The sequence below is a fragment of the Mauremys reevesii genome, linkage group 21, assembly GCF_016161935.1.
Source record: "Mauremys reevesii isolate NIE-2019 linkage group 21, ASM1616193v1, whole genome shotgun sequence".
NCBI classification, from domain to species: domain Eukaryota; kingdom Metazoa; phylum Chordata; order Testudines; family Geoemydidae; genus Mauremys; species Mauremys reevesii.
Genome location: NC_052643.1, coordinates 9,080,177 through 9,104,328, shown reverse-complemented (window position 1 = coordinate 9,104,328; position 24,152 = coordinate 9,080,177). Strand labels below are relative to the sequence as shown.

At 52.5% G+C, this 24,152-nt stretch overlaps 2 protein-coding genes across 6 annotated transcripts in view; both read right to left on the bottom strand.

The window, feature by feature from the left end:
• The window catches only part of MASP2 (MBL associated serine protease 2), a 43,904-nt gene extending 29,811 nt beyond the window's left edge, over window positions 1-14,093 (bottom strand). The window contains exons 1-2 of one of the 5 annotated variants that reach the window (XM_039508647.1): window positions 13,957-14,093; window positions 12,957-13,053 (exon numbers count right to left, since the gene is read on the bottom strand). The gene's annotated coding sequence lies outside the window, so the exon portion shown is untranslated. Of the gene's footprint in view, window positions 1-12,956; window positions 13,054-13,534; window positions 13,881-13,956 lie in introns of those variants that run through there. The other 4 variants (XM_039508646.1, XM_039508648.1, XM_039508645.1 and 1 more) reach the window with 4 other exon arrangements.
• Window positions 14,094-15,455: 1,362 nt separating this feature from the next.
• Window positions 15,456-19,703, bottom strand: LOC120387683 (somatostatin-2-like). The gene is made up of 2 exons (XM_039508653.1): window positions 19,456-19,703; window positions 15,456-15,854 (listed from the first exon to the last, which is right to left on the bottom strand). The coding sequence occupies exons 1-2, from the start codon at window positions 19,555-19,557 to the stop codon at window positions 15,633-15,635; spliced, it is 324 nt and encodes a 107-aa protein (XP_039364587.1). The 5' UTR covers window positions 19,558-19,703; the 3' UTR covers window positions 15,456-15,632.
• Window positions 19,704-24,152: the final 4,449 nt, after the last annotated feature.

Sequence of the window (24,152 nt, the reverse complement as noted above, 5' to 3'; positions counted from 1 at the left end):
GACAGGTGCTGGCAGTGTCAGACGGTCATGCCAGCCTAGTCTGCTACAGTAAAGCCAAACCTGTCTGGAAGAGAGAACAATTTGGCCTATTCGAGAGAGAGACTGGAGAAGTGAACTTGGCTCCTGACTCAGAGTTCAGATCTAGGCTTTTGACAGGGACTCTGTCTCCAGCAATGCAAAACAGAATGCCTAGTACCAAACTGCTCCCAAGCCCTGGTCCGAAATCCCAGGGTACTGGAAGAGCTTCATGCCAAACTGATTCATCCAAGTCTTGGGGGACTGCTGGCTACAGGCAGGACATTGGAACATCTGGTAGGTCAAAATGCAAAGTGTGGTACCAATATACCATGTTAGCCAATACACGTTAGGTATAGTATACACTACTAGGTATTATGCACATGATGTGTATATATATATTGGGGAGTTATGTCAACTGAATGTATTATGATCTTCCCCCCAATTCAGTTCACCCGCATCAAGTATCCCACAACACTCTGCAAAGCTGAAGTCAGCTTTGGCATTAGAAAATAGGAAACCTGTCAAAGACAAGTTCTGTTAATATTGTGCCCTGGGTACAAGCTTAGGAGATGCCTTTATGCCTGTTAGTACCTGGAATCCTGTGTCCAAAACAAAAGGTAAGAGGGGGTACACCGTGGTACCAAAGAAACAAGTTGAAATTGGTGGGTGGAATCTTAGATGACATACAGAGGGTCTTAGCTTGTGCACAATGTCATCATAAATAGAGGTAGTTTTGGGAGTGCGCCTTCTGCATAAGGCAACCTGAAAACACTGTGAGAACCCGCCTCCTGGAGGGACTGGTGCTGTATTAATGCTCTCTGTCTCTCTCTCTCCCCTGTACCATATGGTTTTGTCTATAAACAATAGAATGGCTGAGCTTCGTTATTTGCTCTCAAACATTTTTAACACAGAACTGCAAATGGAGTCAAAATCCACTGGCTATGCGAAAAGCAAAACAGAGGGCATCAGCATGCCGCTTCTTCCTTTCCTTGAGAAAGGCTATGGAGAGGAAACAATTCAAACCTCCCCCGAAGAGCTGGTTCTAGCTCCAGGTTGTGTGCTTCTTAGCTCATGGTGTAGGTGCATCACCATGGGGTTGGAAGGAAGGGGAATACTTACACTAGTCAGGTCCTTATACTGCATGAGTTCATTTGGAGTAGCACGAACGAGACAGACACACAGAAGCTAGTAAATGACAAGATCTTACTGCATCGTTTAAATGTTTTGATGGGATCTCTAAGGCAAGGGCCAGCAAGAAGAATTTTTTTGGGGGGAGGGAGGGAAGAGGAGGGGAAGGTAGGAGGCTATTTCATTGGCTCTACATTAGCGAGGATGAGAGGGAGCCAGAGTGATAGAGGGGCTGGAAAAATCACTCTTGCTGAAGTCAGATTAATCTCTCTCACTTGTCTGTTAGCCTCTGCTTAGCAGCATTGTAATGACCTGAAATTGCAACTGATAAATCGGTGCTGAGGGTTTGTCTCATCACGGCTGCCACACGAGGATGGGCCATTATTCTTTCAATTTAGGTCTCTGATGCCTGTTAACATATATTAGGCTTTTCCATATGGTACTTTTTAGCCTGGTGCCTAGGGCAGCTGCCCTGGTCTCTTCCCCCGCCCACACTCTCAGGCCCTGCCTAATGAGAATGGATGACAGCCCCGGCTCAGTAATGGGACACAGATGGTCCAAATGGCTTTTCACTTTTCTACTTTGAAACATATTTTCCATCTTAGACATTCTCATACAAAAATAAACCCTCCTAATCTTTGGCGCTGTAATTTTGTGTTTTCTAAATTGGCAAGGGACTCATCGGAGAGGGCAAAATCTTTGAGAGAGCTGCAGACTTTTTATTAGAACGGGTCGGGCACTGAACTAAGAGTCAGGAGACCCGAGGGTCTAGTCCCTGCTCTGCTGCTGGGTGGCTTTGGGCAAGTCACTCCCCCTCTCTGTGCTTCCGTTTTCTTTCCCACTCTTCGTCAGTCTTGCCTCCTGTAAACTCTTCAGGGCCGGGGCTGTCATTTACTAGGGCTTCGCACAGCCTCTAGTCCAATGACTAGTGTTATTTATAGCTCCGTAGCACCTAGGCGCTCTCGTCACAGCCCAGATACCCCATTGTGCTAGATACTGCACAAACACAATGACTCCCCCCGCACACTGTGGCCTCTAGACACCACCACAATACAAATAATAATGAATTAAACAATTGGATCACTGGAATTAAAGTCTGGTGCAGGTAGGACAAAAGGGGAGCCCTGAAAGAAGACAACCTCGCAGCTCCATGCAGTAGCGAGTGACCAAGGGGTCTAAACAGCAGGTTTGGCATAGCTAGGCTCTGCGGCATGACAGGTTCAAACCCCAGCAGAGTTAACACAGGCTCTTTATCCTATGAATATTTGTATTCCAAGAGGAGCTATAACTGCACTAGGCGCTGTCCAAACACACAGGAAGAGGGAGATGCATCTGCTTCCCTGTCATTTTCCATGTGCATTCAGTCCTGCGCTTGCCCAGGCTGCTTTACCAGCGTACTTGTATCGCGGCTCATCCTCTCCGCTCCCTTATTAAAAACTATGATGCATAGACAGCCGGTTTCTGCGCAAGCGGGCAAGTTCAAATGAGAGGGGAAGAGGCATCTCATATGCTTACCATGCGGACCAGGCAGATCGGAGCCTCATACACATCCAGCATCACCCAAATGCATACAGCGTCTTTGGGTAGAAGATGGCTCCTGGCATACTTCCTGAGCAACCCTAGAATTTACAGCAGCACAGGAGGGAGTTAGGCTTAAAAGAGAGATGTATCTAACCATCCTCTGCCAGAGAAACCTAAGGGCATGGCTGGGGTTTTTCTCATTGCTTCCTTGTGCTCCCCTTGTCCGTCTGTCTGTATCCACGTGTCTTATCATTAGAGTGTAAACCAGGAGTGGGCAAATTACAGCCCACAGGCCGTGTCCAGCCCGTCACAACTTTTAATCCAGCCCTCGAGCTCCCACCAGGGAGCAGGAGCAGGGGCTTGCCCTGCTCTGGCGCTCCAGCTGGGGAGTGGGGTTGGGGGGTTTCCACGCAGCTCCTGGAAGCAGCAGCATGTCCCGCCTCCGGCTCCTATGCACAAGGGCAGCCAGGGGGCTCCACACACTGCCCCTGCCCCAAGTGCCACCCCCGCAGCACCATTGGCCAATGGGAGCTGCAGGGGCGCTGCCCGGGGACAGAGCAGTGCACAGAGCCACCTGGCCGCGCAGGAGCTGGAGGGGGCATGCTGCTGCTGCTGCTTCCAGGGTGGCGCCTGCGGACGGGGCAGCGCGCAGAGCTGCCTGGCCGCCCAGGAGCTGGAAGCGGGACATGCTGCTGCTTCTGGGAGCTGCTTGAGGCAAGCACTGCCCAGAGCCTGCACCCCTGAGCCCACTCATCCCTCTGCACCCCAACCCCCCGCCCCAGCCCTGATCCCCCTCCCACCCTCCAAACCCCTCAGTCCCAGCCCGGAGCACCCTCCTACACCCCTAACCCCTCAACCCCCGCCCCACCCCAGAGCCTGAACCCCCAGCGGGAGCCCTCCACCCCCCCGGGCCCCACCCCCCGGCCCCACCCCTGATCCCCCTCCCACCCTCCGAACCCCCCCGTCTCAGCCGGGAGCACCCTCCCACACCCCAAAGCCCTCATCCCCAGCCCCACCCCAGAGCCTGCACCCCCAGCCGGAGCCCTCAACCCCACCCTGTGCCCCAGCCCTGATCCCCCTCCCACCCTACGAACCTCACAGTCCCAGCCTGGAGCACCCTCCTGCACTCCAAATCCCTCATCCCCAGTCCCACCCCAGAGCCCACTCCCCTAGCCGGAGCCCTCACCCTCCCACACACCCCAACCCACAATTTCGTGAGCATTCATGGGCCGCCATACAATTTCTATACCCAGAAATGGCCCTCAGGCCAAAACATTTGCCCAACCCTGGTGTAAACTCTTTGGGGAAAGGACTTTCTGTTCTGAGTTTGTTCAGTGCCTGGCACAATAGGGTTCTGGTCCACGCCTGCAGGCTCTTGGGTGTTACCACAATCTTACTGCTACATTTGAAAGAAGGATGTACCAGACATGTCTTGGAAGATGCTCCCGTCTCTTCAAAGTGCTGGCGGCTCCTTTGTATTTATGGAATCCAGCTTTGCATTAAACCTTAAAATATGGAAACCATCATTTCGCTGTTCACCAATGGGGCCCACTGGAGGCCTCAAAAAGGGTATGGGGTTAAGGGTCTCATTAGGAGCCAGAATCAGGGTTGCCTTGTTTCTGTCTGTGACATCTCATTTACTAGGAAGTCTCCCCTCCTGAAGGTGCACAGTGGTAATTATATATGCCTCTGAATGATGGAGGCAAGGGACTCAGGAAAACAATTCCCTCGAATCCTTCAGCTTTCATTACAGTTCTCCTTAAAAACGCCAGCTCTGATTTACAGCCCGTGAGGGCCTGCAGTCAGATCTCACCAGCTGCCAAAGCAGGACTGGCAGAAGCATGAAACTTATTAACCCACCCTTCAACCTTTCCAGATCCTGGGCGTTGAAAGAGATCCTGGGGCTGGGCTGCTCCATACATGAGCAGACAATTGTGATGTAGGCACTTGCTGGTTGTGCGGGTGTTTAAATCTGAGCTGCCCTGTCTCTGTCTGAAGACTGCAAAGGGGCAGTAACTTGCAGGCAGTCTTGCCTTGTGCTCAGAGCAGGGGAGAAGGCACCAAGGCTTCTCAGGGCCTATTCCTGAACATAACCACTCCATGGCTGCGTGAACTTGGATAAGTCACTTCACCTCTCTCATGCAGTTTGGCCAGCTGTAAAATGGGGATAATCTAACTTGCCTGCCACACACGGGCACCGCAAGTCTGGATTAATCAAAGTCTATAGCACTCCCCCAAGATCACTGCATGAAAGCTGCTATTCATGTTGCAGAAGTGAAAACATATTGTTATAATTTCTATCCTATAAAACAAGAGAGACACACATCTGATAATCCCCAGGCCCTCTCCAAGCAGTCACACGCCACAACACACACACACAGAGTAACCTCACAGTGTACTATACCCTGTGGATGTCTACACTGCAATCGGAGATGTGACTGCAGCCCATGTAGACATGCCCTAGCCGGTGTGTAACAATCAAAGATCAAATCTAGTTCAAGTAACAATTGCAATGAAGTTGTGATAGCAGGGGACGTGGGCTGCTTGAGTATGTACCCAGGGTCCCAAGCAGACAGAGCTGGCTTGATCTACAGCAAAACTAGCTTGTGTATGCCTACAAGTGCTGCAATCACACCTCTCAATTGCAGCGTGAACATATCCCCAGTGAGAGTGATAAATGACCTGTGTAAGGGGATGTGTATATGCGCCTGGGAATGAAGAGCTCTGGGATGCTGCTCCACTCTCACCTTCCCCTGCTGTACCCACGCATTGCAGTGCACATCTATGGGTCACGCCCCATTCAGATTCCTTGGCAATAGAGTGACACTCCCCTCTCCTCTCCAGAAGGGAGATGCCACCGCTGGCCTTTCTCCTCACTTGTTTTTCTCCTACCGCCCCGCACACCCTCACCCTACAGCATGCTACGCCACTCACCAGCACTGAACAGATTTGTTATCCTTTCCGGAAGAGCAATCAGGAGGCACTTTCCAGCCTGCTGGCTCCCAGCAGTGGGCAAATTCTTCATTTCACAGACTGAGCCAAATACCACCTGGAAGCAGCGATTTCAAACCAAGAGATAGACACTCACTCCCTGCAGTGTTGGGCCACTAATGTGTGTGCCCATGCCCTTTAGGCAGCTGCAGCTTCCCGCACGCACACCTGCATTGAAGCTTCTGGCTGGCTAGCTTTCACCCCAGAGCTGATTTACCTCCGCAAACAAATTAGCAGCAGCAGAACAGGGAAGAGGGAAAGTTTTCTTAGCACTGCAGGCTCGCCCATGGGTGTTTCTTTGCTCTGATGGTTTCCGCAGGGACTCCCTGTGCAGAAACTTGTCCTGAAGGGGGGGGGGGGGTTCAACCTACAGTACAAAGGAAACAACATGCTAGCCCCTCTTCCTCCCCTTTCCATTCCATCACCCCAACAGCTGCCCTTAACCTCTGCCAGATCCACCGGCAAGTGCAGACTGAGGTGTTCAAAGCCACCTAGGGAATTTGGACCTTCAGCTCCCATTAAAATTTAAAATCTCAGCCACAGCTAAACCTACCACCCCTGCTATCCTCATGTAACCTATGGGCCCCAGCCTGCCAAAACAGTGGAGACCAGTGCCCAGAAAAACACGTTCTAAACCTCTCCTTCAGGCAACCAAGAAGCTCCAGGACCATATCTAGATATTATGGGCCAGGAGCAGTCAGCTTTCATGGCCACTCATCCTTGGCCTCTCTCTTGGTCAGGCCTACCTATTAGTACCAGTTGAGAGGACCTTTGTAATCCAGGCGTCCATTTACCGAGCTAGATTGAGACCAACAAATTTATTCCATACAATGGCCAATTTTTAGGCCACGACCACCCTGAGCAGGGTTGGAACTAGTCGCCTCCAAGTGAAGTGCATCCTGTTTCAATACCAAGCCCCTGAGCCAGCCAGTCCATCTGCCTCTCCCCGCCATCATCATGTTTGTAATCAGCCACTGTACCGGGACTAGAAGCAAGAAGGCTTAGATTCTCTTTCCTGAGCTTGCCACTTTCAGAGCCAGAATTCCTTGTCACAAGAGGAATGAATAATGATTCGTCCCAAGTTTGGTTCCAAGACCTCAGCCACCCCACTCTGCAGAGCACAAGGGGAAGTTTGCAATCAAATATTTCATGTGTTTGTGTGCAAGGTTGGGGGATTATTTAAGTAAATAAATACAGTGAGAACTGTCTCTATTTCCGTCAGTTCCTAAGTGGCTTCGTCTCCCTGGGTCAAGTCACGTGAGTCTGAAACGTTCTGTCGGCCTCAAACACAGTTTTAAGAGGCAGGAGGAGGACACGTTTGAAGATATTCATCCACATAGGTGTCTGTAGAGCTCCCATCCTTGGACAAGCCAGTACCCTTTCAAGGCTGTGAAAGGAGATATGAATAGGGAAACCAGACCCAAGGCAGCTCCAGTGCTGTGGGAGCCTGTAGAGGGGAAAGCAGAAATAATATGCAGCTGGCAAACAGGACTTGCCTCTAGCTAAGCTTCAGGTGACACAAGCAACCCTTTAGGAATGCACAGGTCTGCTCTCTAAAGGGTTGCATGATTTAGAGAGGTAAGTCCCCAGAGACCTGGGTTCTATTCCCATCTCTGCTACTAAGGGTGTGTCTACCTAGGGAAACTAACTAGAACAGCTAATGCAGGAAAGCTCCCCAAGTGGACACTTTATTCTGGAATAATTACTCCACTTTGGAAGCATGCCGTTCTAGAACACAAGTGACTACTTCGGGTTTTTTTCTGGAATAGCGTATCCACATGGGGAGCTAGTCCAGAAAAAGCTATTCCAGTTAATTTCCCCATGTAGACAAACCCTAACTTGGTGTGTGAACCTGTGCGAGTCATTTCACCTCTCTGTGCTCTTATCTATCCCTTTCTTAATGATTCCCAACATTCTGTCAAAAAAGCAAACAGAATGTTGGGCATCATTAAGAAAGGGATAGATAATAAGACAGAAAATATCATATTGCCTCTATATAAATTCATGGTACACCCATATCTTGAATACTGCATGCGGATGTGGTTGCCCCATCTTTAAAAATATATATATATTGGAAATGGAAAAGGTTCAGAAAAGGGCAACAAAAATTATTAGGGGTATGGAACAGCTGCCATATGAGGAGAGATTAATAAGACTAGGACTTTTCAGCTTAGAAAAGCGATGACTAAGGGGGGATATGATTGAGGTCTATAAAATCATGACTGGTGTGGAGAAAGTAAATAAGGAAGTGTTATTTACTCCTTCTCATAAGGGGTCACCAAATGAAATTAATAGGCAGCAGTTTTAAAACAAACAAAAGGAAATTTTTTCACACAACGCACGGTCAACCTGTGGAACTCCGTGCCAGAGGATGCTGTGAAGGCCAAGACTATAGCAGAGTTCAAAAAAGAACTAGATAAATGTATGTAGGATAGGTCCATCAATGGCTATTAGCCAGGATGGGCAGGGATGGTGTCCCTAGCCTCTGTTTGCCAGAAGCCGGGAATGGTCGACAGGGGATAGATCACTTGATGATTCCCTGTTCTGTTCATTCCCTCTGGGGCACCTGGCATTGGCCACTGTCGGAAGACAGGATACTGGGCTAAATGGACCTTTGGTCTGACCCAGTATGGACGTTCTCATGCGCTCTAGCTTCCCCATGCATGGAATGGAGAATAATAAGCCATGTCCATCTCTGTAAAGTTCTTTGAGATGCTAGAGCCGTGCAGAGCCCTGTTATCGTTCCTCCTCTCTCAAGTGCTTGCAGCGTATAGTATTTCGAACTGTGGTTTAACTGAAAGCACAGTACGCTCTTTCTGCCCATGCTACAAAAGCAAACCTACCTGTGCTACAATGCCTCATCAATTCTCCCCCGACCCCGGCCCACTTACATCCCTGAGAGTTTTATCAGGGCTAGGCGAGGCTGTGGAGAAGCTATTGTTTCAGATGTTATTTGAAGATGCCAAAGGGTCGTTTGCATTCAGGAGTCTCCTGTGCTGTAGGCTTCTTGCCTGAAGCTGCTGCGCCACCTTTATAGTCAAGACAATATCTTTCTTTCATTGAAAGCCCTCTGTCTGGTATAAGGATGTATTCACAGCCTGCTGTTGCTGGGGGTCTGGTGAATAAAGTTGTTCAGAGGAATAAGTGAAGACACAGCTTAGGAGCCCACTTCACAAATGAAAGCCTTCGCAGCTCAGATATGAGGTCAGGGAACTGAGAAACTCAACACTATCTAGCTAGAGTGAGTAATAAAGTGAGTGAACAAATGGGTCATTTGACCGTGTTACATTTCCACTTAAATGAGACTGAGTGAGGCAGAAAATTCACTAAGGTCATGTGCAGAAACAAACACAGCCTCGTGGTTAGAGCAGGAGACTGGGCGGGAGAACTTGTGGGATTTATTGCCAGCTCCGCCAATTACGAGTCTTGTGACTTTAGGCAAGTCACTCCAACTCCATCTCGAAGATCAATGAAATAGGGACAATGGTACGAACGTACCACGGGATGTTGTGAAGCTAAATTCATTAGTGCCTGTAAAGTGCCCTGAAATCCTCAGATGAAGGGTGCCAGATGCAGGTGTCTCATTAATAAATCCAATCAGTGAGTGAGATCCAAAGACCTCTTGATGCCAACTGGCAGAGGGCACAGGTAGCCCAGGGGTTATTGCAAAGTCTCTAATAAAAGCCTGTGTCATATTGATTCTCTTGACCATTGTGAGATGTAGGTACAGATGATATTTAAGGAGTTACGTATCTGTACAAAAAAGATCTTCTTAAGGTGTGTGTCTAGGGACTGGTCGGCAGCAAAGGTGAAAAGCGGCAAGGAAGAAATGTTTAAACATGTAAATGAAGTATTGTATGGTTCACAATGGGCATCCACTCACAAAGTCTGAGCCAAATGCTAATGAAGGATTGTGAAATCTTCAGAGAGTGGAAATTAACAGGAAGACATAAATAGCAGGAGTTATGGTGGGTAGGGGTAAGACAATGAACTTTTGAAACAACATTTGGGGTAAAGATGAACCCGTAGGTATTCCTTCCATCTGTGAAGATAAGCTGTCAGCGGGCTTGCTCTTATGAGAAGGGTCTCAACCAAACTGGCTGAAAAGGCTGAGGAAAGACCTGGGGGCGGGGGGAAGCATCCTGTCAGAGACAGGGGAATATTTGGTTAGTTACGGTAAGTTTAGTCTCTAAAAAGCATATTCTAATGTTTTTTATGTAACCATTTGTCTCCAATATTCTCACTCATTATCTCTTGACTCCCTGTTCTTTGAAAATAAATGTATTTGTGTTTTCACTGTACATATACCTAAGTGCCATGCGTTCACTGAAGCTGTGTTCTACAGTATTACTAGTAAGCTGCAGCATACTGTGCCTTTGGGAACAGCAGGCCCAGTAATTCTGTGAGCGCTCAGTGGATAAAGGGTTGGACACGACAGGGAATGCCTCAAGGACTCGGATGTCAGGGGGTTGGCTATCACCAACCTGTGCAGAGAGACTGAGGTGGCCTGGAATGCAGGACTTGTGTGGCCAGAGCTTGGTGCAGTCAGGGAACTGAGAAAGGACAGATACAGACATGACTTCCTCACACTGACAGCAGGAGGTGGTGAGGTGCCTCAAAGCCCTGGGTACCCCTAGGAAGTGACACCGCTCACTGAGTTCAAAAATGGAATCCACGGCTGCTGTACAGCTGGTTGCCCTTGTTCACTCCAGGTCCTCGCCCACTTCTCTCTGGCTGAACATATCCTCTCACTCGTGTTCCTACTCACTACCAGCCAGCCAGGGCTCTTCTACCACATGGTCATTCCAATATCCTAGGGGAGTGGGAGGTTATTTATTCATGGTATGGCAGTTCTGAAAGCCATGTCCTTAGTATGCAGGTGAGTTGCTCCACACAATACCAAAGCTCACCCGCAGATGTAGCAAAGGAAGTGCTAGAAGCCCTGTCACCTGAGCCATCTATGACTAGAGAACAGCATGAGTATCAGTTCTGCATTGCCTAGAGGAGATGGATTCATTAATATACTTGGCACGTCTATGGCACTTTCCATTCATGAGTCTCAAGGAGTTTTGTCACCACTGATTAATTTAGATCTACAGCCCCCTGTAAAAGCATCGATTTTCAAGAGTGGCCATTGATTTTGGTGAGCAGCTCGAGAAACTTTTGGGCTTGCTTTTCAGAGGGAATGAGCACCCACAGCTCTCATTGGAATCACTGGGAGCTGCAGGTGCCGAGCACCTTTGGTGATGGGGGTACGGGATGGGGAAAAATACACAGTGGCCACTTGTGAAAAGCTGTGCCTAAGTGACTTGCCCAAGGTCAAAGCGCATATCTGTGGCAGATTCAGGAGCAAACACCAGAACTCTGACCTGTAGTTGAGGCATTGGACTAGAAGACACTCGCTTGGCTCCACTAGACTTTTTTTTCCTGGAATTAATTGATTACAAAGGTGCTAACTATCTTTAGTTAATTGGCAAAGGTTAGTCTGGACATGCCTCAAGCCTTGGTGCCCAGGTACAGATTGTGTGTAGTTTAGCATAGACTCCCTGCTACCGTTCACCGAAGCCAGCGAACATGTAAAAAAAACAATGACTTATCCTTCCGATACTAGGTCCTTATCTTCACTGCTAAACAATGGTATATTTTTTACCTCAGGGAAACTAATGTCCATGAGCTAGCCCAAGATAAAAAAAAAAATAAAAAAACCACCACAGTGAAGACAAGGCTGTCTTGTTTTACCTCACAGTAAACGAGGCAAGGTCAACCCCAGGCAGGGGTATAGAGCTGCCTAGTTCGCCTCACGGTAAAACTAAAAACACCCACACGGTGAAGACGAGGCACTTTAGTTTTACCGTGAGGCGAACTAGGCAGCTCTATACCCCTGCCTGGGGTTGACCTTGCCTCGTTTATTGTGAGGTAAAACAAGACAGCCTTGTCTTCACTGTGGTTTTTACCTCAGGGTAGCTCATGCACTTCAGTTACCCTGAGGTAAAAATACACCTTTATCAGTGAAGACAAGATCTGTGGCTATAAACGTGGTCGCTACCATGTTTTCAAGACACCTTTTTCCCTAGGGGTTGACATACCCCCAGAAGGCTCCCAGCGCCTGTCTAGAAGTCTGGGCACTTTTCACTTAAAAAACAAACAAACGAACAGCCAATCAGCCACATAGACAACATTCAAAGTAAAAACCCACTCAGAACCACTCACAGACCTCCCCGTTCATCGATAACCAGCACATACCACCCCCACCATCTCCACCTGGGACCCAAGGCCACTGCCCCTCCCCGATCTCTCGACTTACCCTGAGGAAAATGCAAGAATAAACACAACAGCCATACTGCAAGCACAGATTTCAGTGCTAGTGAGAGGTGCTGGCTCCACAGACCTGGAGAGACTGGAAGCCTGTAGCCAGTGGTTCTCAACCCACGGCCTGATCAGCACACAGCTGCAGCCCAAGTGAGGTGACATCCTCGGGGCCATACAGGCAGTATATGGACTGTGTGGATGTGGCCCACATAACACACAGAAAGCTGCACATGTGACCCACAATAATTGAGAACCACTTCTACCCACAGCAGAGGCAGTGCAAGCTTCCTCCTCAGCGTTCAGCCAGAGTGCCTCAACCCAGCCCAGAAAGGCCCATCAGCAGGAGTGAGAGAGGGAGCTCAGCCTCCTGTCCTCAGCTCCACTACAGGATTAGGCTGTGACCCATAAACATATTAACCTATAGGCCACTGAACAGTCATGTTGCAGGGCTTGAGACAATTGCTATTAGGGGTTAGAATGAGACAGATTCTCCCACATCTGCCGGCCGGCTTCTTGCTCCATCCTTTAAAGCACCACTGCCAGAAAGAAGATTCTGTGATTACACCTTTTGGCCCCGACTAAGTTGGGCTGGACTCATACTGGTAAGCAAGGGTAGGAAGGCTCCAGATCCCGTTGCTGAGTTCCCTAGCACGGATCTGATTTTTTCTTTAGAGAGTAAGGAATAAAACAAGCTCCAAGATTCCAACCGCTCCCAAAAGCCAGACAAAGAGAGCCAGAAACTTCCATGGCAAACGAGGTGGAAAATGCAGCCTGACAGAGAACGAAATGGCAGAGATGAGCTTGCCCATCTGGGTGCCAGAGTGGCTGTATCACTCATTACGCCGGGAGAGCGGGGGAGTTGGAAGCGTTACCTCAGCTGGAAGAAGAAAACAGGCCGGGGGCTGATTTGACTGAAACGCTGCTGAGAGCAGAAACCTCAGTGCCACTCACATTCAAAAACCAAAGCAAAGATTCTTACTAAAACCAACCGTCTAATTCAGTGCTTCCTCGCTTCCAACAATGGCCCCTCCGACTTGGGTGCTATCGCCTCCCAGCGCTTGGTTCTCTCGGTCCCATCATTCAGACCTGTGCAAAGAGGATGTGAAGTTCTACCACCAGACAGGTAGTGTGGCCTAGTGAACCGGGAATCAGGAGACCTGGGCACTATTTCTGTCTCTGCCACTGACTTGCTATAGGACCTTGGGCAAGTCACTTCCCCTCTTTCGGTCTCTATTCCCTTTCCCGCACATTGTGCGTCTCATATATTTATCCTGTTAGTTCTTTGAGGCTGGGACTGTCACTGGGCATTCATCCAGCATCTAGCACAGGGCAGCCCTGCTCTCAGTTGGGGTCTCTAAGCTTTCCCTTAATGCTACTACTGAGAATAACGGCAAATCTGAGCAACAGCCTTTTATAGCCATTCTGCACCTGTGTCAGTTATTGCCCAGGTAGAAGGCAGGAGAGAATCAGGTCCCCACCGTCTGCTTTAGAGACCAGCATCCATGCTGGACTGAGCTCCGCCACTAGGGCCTACCCGCCATTCAGCTGCATACATTGCCTAACCCACCTTCCAATCGCAAGGGGAAGGATCGAAGCTAAACCAGCTCCTCGGCAGGCGAGCATGAGCCCAGGCAGCAGGCCTCGCTGGTCTCAGCCTGGCGAACTAGCACAGTGGCCCAGAACAGGAGCAGGAGTTTGTCTGGTGAGCGAGCACATGGGCCACTCACTGCCGAAGAGCCGCTTATTGTAAGAGACGGCTGTACTTGGGTTTCTTGCAGCCACCTGGGCTGCAGAGGGAATTTTCCCTTTTCTGGGCCAACCCTCAAGGTCTGGTCCCACAGGGGTCAGGGAGAGAGCTAGCCGGCTGGGCTCTCCCTCCCACCCCCAGCTTCCCTTCCTCAGCAGGGCCAGATCTACTGAGTCTCACTAATGGGGCAATTAGAGTCCTGCCCTTCTGACATCCCCCTTATAACGTGATTAGCCTCCTACCTTGGTATTTCCACTCTCCTTTCCCTTGCTCCAGATGCTCCAAGGCAGCCAGGCTGGGGGCGGTGCCAGCTCTGGGACTAGCAGGGTAAATGCCCATCTGAGCAGGGCCTGGATGAGTCTGGTCACAGCTGTGTCCCATTAGTGCCTCCTTAGGGCAGCAGCACCATGTGCTTCCTCACCCTCCCTTCCAGCAACCGGGCACTCCGACAAGCTGCAAACCACCACCAGCTGCCCAGACCACTTGTGCCTCCGCACTGCACATGGCTAGCACTGAGCAGAGCAACTCTGCCCCTGCCTCCACTGGGCTCAATGTAAAACTTGGCACGGAGCCTCCCAGAAGCCAGTCTCTGGTTGCTCCCAAATCCTGGTTAGGAGTATGGAGGGGATTTCCCTAGCCCATTACCCCTCAGCACACTGTCTTGCCTGAACTGGCCTCCGGTGGTATGAACTTCCGCCCACCAGGGCTCCAGCAGGCTGAGCTCTGGGCTTCCTTATGTGTGAAACACCTGTTACCTTTTATGCCTGTTGATAAATTGTATAGTCAGTAGCTTGAGCACACTTTGGTTTGTTATGAACCATACTCAAGAGATCAACTCATCAAAGTCAGTCCAGTTTATTACTATGATGCAGGAAAAAGGTTTTATATGATGCTAGTCTCTGAAGAGCAGTCCTGTTCAGCCATGTGACATGCACCTTACACGGAAGGCATGCTCCCTGAAGTTATATCCCTTTTCCTATCAGTAAAAGGTACTATAGATGGCATCTGAAACTGGATTTAATAATCAGGTTTTCACCTTGTTAGTTGCTGGTACCCTGATGCACCCCTTTATCCTCTGTGATGAACCCAGGTCACGATGCAACCTTATCTTAGTTCTGAGCACAAAAGGGCCTGGAGCCATCCCCTGGGCTTCTCCCAGGGTAAATAAGTTTGTGAGGAGGGTAAATCCCTTTCTGTTGCTGTTAGAAAACATTTATATCTCCTGATACTGACAGTTTTCCTATCTACTTAAGCCAAAGTTTACTTCTGCTAATGCAAGGTGTTATGGGATACTTAGCACAACTCAACAGGATTATAATAAAAGTATAGGACAGTATATAATTGCTATATTAATGCTTAATAATAAGTAGACTGAAGTGCTTGGAATATGTATTGTGGGTAGTATTATCAACATAATGTCAAGTATCAGAGGGGTAGCCGTGTTAGTCTGGTTCTGTAGAAGCAGCAAAGAATCCTGTGGCACCTTATAGACTAACAGATGTTCATGCTACAAAACATCTGTTAGTCTATAAGGTGCCACAGGATTCTTATCAGCATAATATATGTGTATGCTAGCCTGCGTATATTAGTCAGCATGTCCTTTTCCCCCAACACCTTCCAGGCCAGCCCCTGACCTTTGTCCAGCACCCACTGAGTGTGTCAGAAGGCCCAGATGTGTGTGTGTGTGTGCATTTAGCTGCAGCAGGCACAAACAAGCAGACACATGTTCCCAAGGTGCCTCTCAGCCATGCTTTATTTGTGAATGGAGTAATAAACAAACAGAGCTCAAATCATTTGAGAAAAACAAACCACTGACATGTGGATGCTATTTACAATGCAGGTACAGTTCTTGTGTTCTAAAGGGGACAGGGAAAATCTGAGAGGGCCAGGATCCAGGGCTGGTAGTGGGGCTTGGGGGTTAACAGGAAGTGAAGGTTTTCCAGAAGAAGTTTTTACAGGGGGCTTTGCGGTCTCGCTGTGATAGCTGGGCTAACCGCCCCAAAGCCAGCCGCTCCGCCTCCAATTTGCTCTCCGGGGGCTCTTCAAAGTCAGTGGAAGCTGCCTCGCGCCCCGTGTCCATCCCATCCAGGAGACCCACCAGCATCTTCAGGATCATGTCCTTCCGGGCCTTGGTCTGCTCCTGCAAGTGGGAAGCACAAGAGAGGTGATGCCATCTCCTTAGATCACTCTGCAGGTACTGGCCTAATGCTCTCCATTCCTCGTCACAGAGCCCAGCTCTAACCCTTAGGACACGGGGCAATCCTCTGCGGTGATTACCGCAGAATGGCCAGTTTCATAGTGCTGGATGGGAGTCACTGGGGTCTTCATGATGGTGGGGGGAGGGGGTATTGAGGCAGAAAGGTGGGGACATTTGCCAGTCCCAGTTGGCCTCCTCCTCTTCCCTGGTTCACATCTCTTGGCCCGTGAGCCAGCAGAGGGGAGGGGGGCAGCATGCACAGGAGGAAGGGCTAGCACAGAGGCTCTGGCATAGAGCCCTGGATGGTTCTCTACAGTGGCAGATTAGCCATTGGCCCAACGGGGCCTGAGCCCAGGGGCCACAGCCAGATGAGGGGCCCTGGATGCTCCACCCACCCAGCACTCCTGTCCCCATGCCCTGAGCCCATTTCCCCAGCAGGAGTGCCAGGGGTGGGGGGACTGCAGGTGAAAGGCGTGAGGAGGGGATCCCCACTTGCTCTGGCCCAGGGCCCCACAAATCCCTAATCTGTCTCTGGTTCTCTTCTCAGTGGTCAGGAAGCCTGGGTCTCATCAGAGACAGGGGAGGCGGAAGAGGGGGACAAAGCCAGGATCCCACTTCCCTTGGTTCTGTCTCCCTCACCACAGGCTCCTGGCCTGAGGGCTCTCAGCACCTGTACAGCGCTTGCTCTGCAGACAGGAGCTAGTTAAGCCTCACCCTGTCTCCCAGGGTAACAGGAAACAGTTACTACCACCACCATACAAGAGGGGAAACTGAGGCACGAGGGGGCATGACTTAGACTCATAGACTTTAAGGTCAGAAGGGACCATTATGATCTTCTAGTCTGACCTCCTGCACAATGCAGGCCACAGAATCTCACCCACCCAAGCTCGCACAGCAAGTCAATGACAGAAAGAGCTCAGGAATTTCTGGCTCCCAGACCCATGCTAGATCATGCCGTACTGGCCAGCTGGGCTGAGACAGCAGCACCTGTGTGTCATTAGATCAGTGAACAAACTGGTTCACTCCGTTACAATATCCCCTGCTCCTCCCACCCTCCCCAAACCCAGCTAGCTATCAACCCGCCCCCCCCCGGGTTACTGTCCCCACTGCCTGGCAGTCCCAGCACCCACTTGGGAAGGGCTATCGAGGGGCAATGTGCTGAGAAATGTTATTAACAAGGGGAAACTTCATGCTGCGACTCCTCTGGCCAACCATTGCCAGGAAGCCAGAGTTAAGGGTGAAGGAAGGAGGCAGTCGTGGGAGCAAGGGGGGGGAGAAGCTGTAGCCCCAAATGGCTGGAAACGCTACTCAGACCACGGAGATATGAAACAACCCACATTGCCTGCTTTCAACTAGCCTCGGGCCAGATTCTGATCTCAGTCACACCAGCCCTGGTCCAGAGAAACTCAGCTCGGTTTCTTTGTTACCCTCAGAAGAATCTTGCCCCTTCGGATTCAGCGTTTGCTCCCCGCCGATGCTCAGGTGGTCCCTAGCCACGAATCCCTGAGTTAGGCTGTCCCCGGGCCACGAACCCCTGGCCTCGGCTCTTCCCAGGGAGTCGCCACATTAATCTCCCTGGGAAGAGCCAGGAAGGCTCTTGAAGGAAACCTTTGTGGGTATTGGTCAGGCTCTAATTATTTGCCCTTTAGACAGACGGGGAAACTGAGGCACGTAGCTGCCTGCGGCCGGGGCAAGGGCAGAAGCCCCACAAGGCAGGGCGGGGGGCTGATTTCCCAATCCCTGCCCCGTCTGGCAACACCTGGATCGCCGCTCCGTCCAGCCCTGAGCTGGGAAGCAGCGCTCCAGCCGCCTACTGGGTGTCCCTGCTACCTGGGCACGGGCTGCCTACCCGTGAGCCGGGCGGGCGAGGCACAGCCCTGGCTCCAGTCCCTGGGAACCAGCGGAACCAGGCAGCGCTGGAAACCGGCGGCCACTGGACCCAGCGAGGCACCGGTGCCGGGGGAAGGGGCCACAGAGCCGCCTTGCTCCCTCCAGCCCCGTGCGCTCGCCCCTTGCTCCCACCGCTGGAGAGCTCCGAGCCGCTAGAGCTGGTTACTGTTCGCGCCCTGAGTCTTACGGCTGCTGGCTTCTCTGCGCCGCTTCCACCGGGACATGGGGAGACCCCGGCCGCTGCTTTCCCGTGCATTTGGGGGTGTATTTCATAACAGCTTATGTCTCAACCCCGGGGGTGCTTCGCCTGAGAAAGGGACCCGCGCCTCTCTCCTCCAGCCAGCAATCCACCCTCCTACCGCTAGCTGCTCTCCGCGGGACTTTGGAAAGTCATTAACTGTGTCTCTCCCCTCCCAGCAGCGGCGTGGGACCTGCCACTGAACCGTTCCTTGCACTCACGGACTGCGCTTAGCCGCCTAACCCCGCGCTCTTCCCTTCTCCCTGCGCTTTAGACTTGGGATAAAAACGTGTCGGTCACCCAAAGGGTTAACCTGTCACCCAAAGGGTTAACCTGTCGTTGTGGCGACAATCTGCAGAGGAAAGAGACTGTGACCCCCCCGCCCCAAAGGGTTACGGCCGATCTAAGGGCCGCTCGCTAATGGGATGCTGTTCCCAGCATCTCACTGAGTGTGTCTGTCTCTTGTTCCGTCTCCTCGTTCGCTACTCATGGGACGCGCTCCCCCCTCCAAAGCGCCCCAGAGCCCCCCTCCAAAGCGCCCCGGAGCCCCCCTCCAACGCATGATCATCGGACACTGATGGGGAACCACCTCTCAGGCTGAAAAAGCGACCCCGGGAACTAGAGACGGGCGCGAGAGGAGTTGGTGCCTTTACGGGGTACCCCGGGTCCCTCCCTTCCCCTTTTGTGCAGCCGCCGGTTCCCAGGCTGGGAGGCGAGTCTGCGAGCCGCGCTGCTGGGATGGACGCACACCGGAGTGCGAGCTGCGCAGCTAAAGGCGCGGAGCCGCTCCGGAGGCGCACAGGTGCTGCTTGGCGGAGCGCAGGGCGCGGGGCAGAGCTGTGGACACCGACTGGGAGCACAGGGCAGAGGCTGTGTCGCGGTGAAGTGCCCCCTCCCGTTGGCTATACCTCCTGGGGTTTATCTATCGGGGGAGGACTAGCGGTACCATTACACTGCTCCAGCTATGCTGGCGTATCTCCCATGTGAACACTCTATTCCGGAGCAAAGTGACTTTATTCTGGTGTGATTACTCCGCTTCTTATTTCTCGGTTACCTTCCTTCTTTCCTATTGCACCGGGTCCTTCCTGGAGCAGGGACAGGACCCCGCTCTAGCCTTCCGTTCTCCTACACGCCCCTTCTTTTCCTGCCCGGCTCCTTCTCGCCGGACTCCCCCAGCCATCTGCGTTTCTCCTCCCCGCCTTCCCCTCTCTCCCCTTCTTCCCCGTGCCAGTTTGCGCCGAGCGCGGACTTTGCTTTCGCGGCCCCTCTGCGGTCTGCCTGGACCCCCTCCCACCTCACCAGGTGCCCCGCCGTCTCCAGCCCCCCGCGCCGCAGCTCCGGCGGATCCAGCAGCACAGAGCGCCCACCCGGGTGCCCCCCTGCCCTGCCTCCCGCCCCGGGGTGCGCGATCCTCACCCTGCTGTTGGCCACGGCGGCTCTCTCCTCGCCGGGCAAGGCGCTGGCTCTCACGCCCCACACCAGCAGCAGCACGGACACCAGGCTGGCCACCAGCTGCATGATGGATCGGCGGGGACTGCAACGACGGATCGGGCACGGCTGGGCGGGGGGAGCTGCCTCTGGGCTCTGTTCTGCCACAGACAATGGCTGCAGCCCCTTTTATAGCCCGCTCCCGAGCCCTGCAGGTGACGCAAACAATCCAGTCCCTATCAAAGGCAAATTAGACTCTGGAGGGGTGTCAACACTTGGCTGCTGGAGCGGGGCCCTTCAGCGCCCCGGGGCTTTCCAGGTGCCCCTGCTGCAAAGGCCTCTGCGGGGGAGGGGGGAGCAGGGACCAAAGTAACCCACCGTCCCACACCCGCAGGTGCTAGGCACTGGCCGCAGCTGCCACGTCCAGATGGGCTGCTCCTGTGGTCCCAGACACTGCCTGCCAGAGCAGGCCAATGGCCCCTCCAGTCCTGGAGCCTGTGGCCAATGCCGGATGCTGCAGAGGAAGGGGTCAAAGCCCCCCCCCCCCAGTTACAGATGGGCCTGGACCCGAATCCAAACAACCCAACCCCGAGTTCTTGAGAGGTTGGGGTCCGGATCTCTGCAGCTCACCCCTGTGTCTCCCCACAGTGCCACTCACCGGGGAATGCCGAGCTGCTCCCCGCTCCCATTCTAGTGCCTCTGGGTTCCGGGAGTCTGGAGCCATCCCCCAGTTCCAGACTGTAGCTTGGCAGAATGGATCCCAGCTGCACCCTGCTGGGGTTGCATGGTGCTAAAGAGAAAAGCAGAGGCTTAGCTGGGCTGGGCAGACTTGGAGCAGCTGTGCCCAGCAGGGCTTGCTCATGGCATGATGCCCCCTGCTTTAGGTTCCTTCTGTGCTCCCCTTTCTCCCCAGCTCTGCCCTGCACAGCCCCTTTTCAAGCAGCCCTTCAGAAGGTTCCTCCTGCCCACACTGATGTCCCTGTAGTAACAGGCTGCAGCCCAGGAGAAGGTTCTGTAAGGACACTGCAGCCTACCCCCCTTTCCCCTGTCACTAGGGTGTCATCTGGCCCCTGACTCCTGGGATCTGAGGACTCAAAGTTCACATCTCTTCTCATCCTTGAACCCACTGCCCCTCTCCCCTGGGAACACTCCTAAGGGGAGGCCCAGCGCTGCAGCTCAGGTCTCTTCCTCCTTCCAGCACCCCCTGTAGAGCAGGTAAGTTCTCACTTTCCAGATGTGGAGGGACAGAGAGGTGATGTGGACAAGGGGACACAGTGACTAAATGGCAGAGCTGAGGATAGAACCCAGAACTCTATCCCCACCCCATCCTCTCTAACCACTAACAGCCCAAGCACCTCCACTGTTGTTTGAATGAACAGACCCCAGGGCAGTGGAGCCTTCCCCTAGAACCTGATGCCCAAATATCAACACACAAGTGCTAGAAGAAACCTTTGATTCCCTCGCTGAAAGGCACAAAGGAAAGGAACTATTCTGTGTGAAACAGATTCTCCCTGGGAGATTCCTAGGCCTGAATTCTAGTCAGGAAATACAGCACACTAACAGGGGTGCTGGAGCAATTAGCATAGGGGGGGTGCTGCTGAGAGCCATTGAAACAAACCATAAACTCTGTATATAATGGAAACCACTTCAAGCCAGGGGGGTGCTGCAGCACCCCTAGTTCCAGCACCTATGTGCCCTGACTGCCTTTCCCACCAGGCCCTGGGATAGCTGGGGAGTTAAGGTCATTGCCAGCTTGTGCGCCCTGATCCAGGATGAACCGTCACCTGCTCCCTTCAGGAACAATTGCGCCGATTTATCCGAACCCACCCTGCTGCCCTCCCTAACGCAGCCCATCAAACTCCTCCAGCCCAGTGAGAGCTGCTGGGGCGCATTGTGCACTGATCTACTGAGCCCCAGTTACTGAGCCTGGCATGGGGACCTGCCAGCTGACCCAGGGCTGAACTGCTTGGCAGTGGGAGCAAAACCAGGGGATTGCAAATGGGTCCTGAAGAGGAACTGGGGCCTCATCCCATTCCAGTCTGAGATGGGTCTGAGATAACAGACAGGCAGGAGGTGAATCCAAGACAGTCACTTACGAGACAGGACTCACCCAAAGGGCACATTAGCCCAAAAGCTAGACAGACAGCAGCGGAGGCGGACAGCCAGCACAGCTGGGTCTCCACTCTGGGGACTGTCTAGGCGAACCAGACCGCTTGTTTGCATGGATTCAGCTCTGTGCGGTGCTGTGTCTTACATATGGGCTGTTCCCCGAGACACCACAACAGAGTGAATGGAGTCACAAGCCGGCAGCAAAGGGAGAGGTGAGGGGGATAAGCGGTGATGTCAGAAAAGAGCTGGAGAGGCAGGGGGATGCCCAGGGAGGCAGGAGCTGTGGAGATGGCTTTTCCACCCAGGGTCAGACAATGACCAGTCTGAAAGGTGCAGACGTTGAGCAGGTCTGTCTCAGGCTGCAGCAAGACCGGCAAGAGAGCCCTAAGGGGCAGGAATGCCAGGAAGGAATTGTACCCTCCTCAGGCAGCAGGCCCGGGAGACAGCGTCTGCCCAGACACGACAGCAGAGTCCCTGTCCCCACTCCCAGCGGCCAGCCAGGCTCCAGCCGGAACATTCCACGATGCTTCTCCCAAGAGCTGAGCTCGGTGTCCCTGCTGCTGTGTGCACTGAGGGACGTGGCCGACGGACACCCGCAGGTGGGATGGGTTCAAGACCACGCGGCCCTGGCTCTGAATGGTTCAGACAGGCAGCTGCTGTGGGCCACGCAAGAAGTGATGGAATTAGCTGCTGGTACTAAAGCTGCTGCCTTTTCTCTCAGGCTCCCTGAGAGGCGGTGAGCCTGGCTGGGCAGCAGGATCCAAGCTGGCTGCCTCAGAGGTGGTGATGGGCCACACTACAGCTTCCTTTGCCTGCAGAGATGCCCCCTCCCACAATATCCAGCAGCTTCCTTCCCTTCTCCACCACAGACAACTCCTCCTCTGCCCTCCCCAAGAAATAACCCTGTGGGGGCTTCAGTCTCATTAACTCTGAGGTGGGGATTTGCCCATGAGCCCAGGCCGGTTGCCAGCTCAGACCTGTGCTCTGTGATCTTGCTGCCCCCTGCATAAAGACCAACTGACCTCTGAGGCACTCCCTCCTCCTAGCCCCCTAAGCACCTGTACAAGGAAAGTCAAGAACTTTTCTGACTGTGAGGGATTAACATCACCTTTCCCTTTTGTCCTGTCACTTCATCTCCCACAGTCCTGACCTCACCCATTGGCTTCTCAAATCCCTGCCTTGGCTTCCCCACTGGGGTCACATCAAGGTAAAGCTTCTCCACAGCTTCTGAGTCCTGCATGGCTCCAGTCCCTGGCAACCCCCACCCCCCACTGGGGTCTTCTCTTTTCTGCTTTCACCATCTCCTCCTCCTATTCTCTAGCTGGTGCTACTGCTTAGCCTCCCAGTGAGGCTATATCTCCTTGTGCTCCTCTCGCTGTCTCCTCAGGACTCAACTCCTCTTGGAAGCCTGTCGGTGGTAGCACCTCCATAACACTATCTGCCTTGCTGGTGCCTCCCAACTGACCGTCTCAAGGCAGGGGCTGTTCCTTGGCTGGTATGTAGCTCACAGCCCCTGGTGCTCACCCTCCACTTCTCATTTGGGGTTAAAAGTACATAATTAGGACTGCGACCGCTGTTGGACGTGGGACTAGTACGGATGGCCCCACTCTGGACTGGGACTCAGGAGATTGGCTTTGGGTTCCTGCCCGTGGCAAAGGCTCTCTGTGTGACCTTGGGCAAGTCACTTCATGGCTCTGTACCTGTTTCCCATTCTGTAAAAGGGTGATAATGAGCCTTCCTTTGTCTATTTAGCCCGTAAGCTTTTTGAGGCAGGCACTCTCTTCCTATGGTTATGTGCAGCACCTTGCACAGCAGACCCTCCTAAGTGCTGCTATAAGAACAATAATAGAGCATTGTGGAGGCAGATTGTCATGTTGAGGGGTGGGGATGTCCCTCCCAGCTGCTTTACTCTGTTGGCTGGATGTGCATGGTCTCCTGCCTATTTCTTGCCTGGTCTTAGACCAGATCACAGTATTTTCTTGCTGCACAAAATGGAACTGGTCTGGCTCCCAGAGGCCAGAAACTCAGTTGCATCTGAAGGGTTCAAAGGCCTTAGCTTTCCTTGGTAGCCAGACGCCTCCCCAACATCTCCACGGGGATCTGGGTGCCAAAGAGCAACACAATAAACAAAGCAACAGTCAGCTGATGGCAGCAATCCTCCTCGAGAGGGGAAACCAACTGGCAATTTGCTCACAGGCCTGAAATTGTAACTCATTTATCAAGGCAGTCTCAGAACGGTCCCGTAACACCAGCAGCCCCATCCCTGAGGCACCTCGGTGCAGCATGGCTGCACACCAGATGGATGGTTCAGTCACAGCTTTCATTAGCACTAATATAACAAGCCAAGGAAGAGAGAGTATCTGAGTGTGGCTTGGAGCCTGAAGTCCCTGCTCATCTCTGAGCCAAGTCTCAAAGCAGGTGCACGGAGAGGAAGGAATATCACCAGAATGTGGATGCCACGAATTACTGAGTCTTTTGTAGTTCTCCAGGGAAGCTGAGCTGGGAGACAGGTCCTACCTCCTCTGGCCACTGCTCCATAAACCCAGCTGGGCTTGAGAGAGGCTGAATAGAAGGTG

Coding starts and splice junctions, on each gene's coding strand:
- LOC120387683 (XM_039508653.1), bottom strand. CDS start 19,557: ATGCAGCTGGTGGCCAGCCTGGTGTCCGTGCTGCTGCTGGTGTGGGGC. Junction 15,855..19,455: donor CCGCCGTGGCCAACAGCAGG/GTGAGGATCGCG, acceptor TCCCACTTGCAG/GAGCAGACCAAGGCCCGGAA.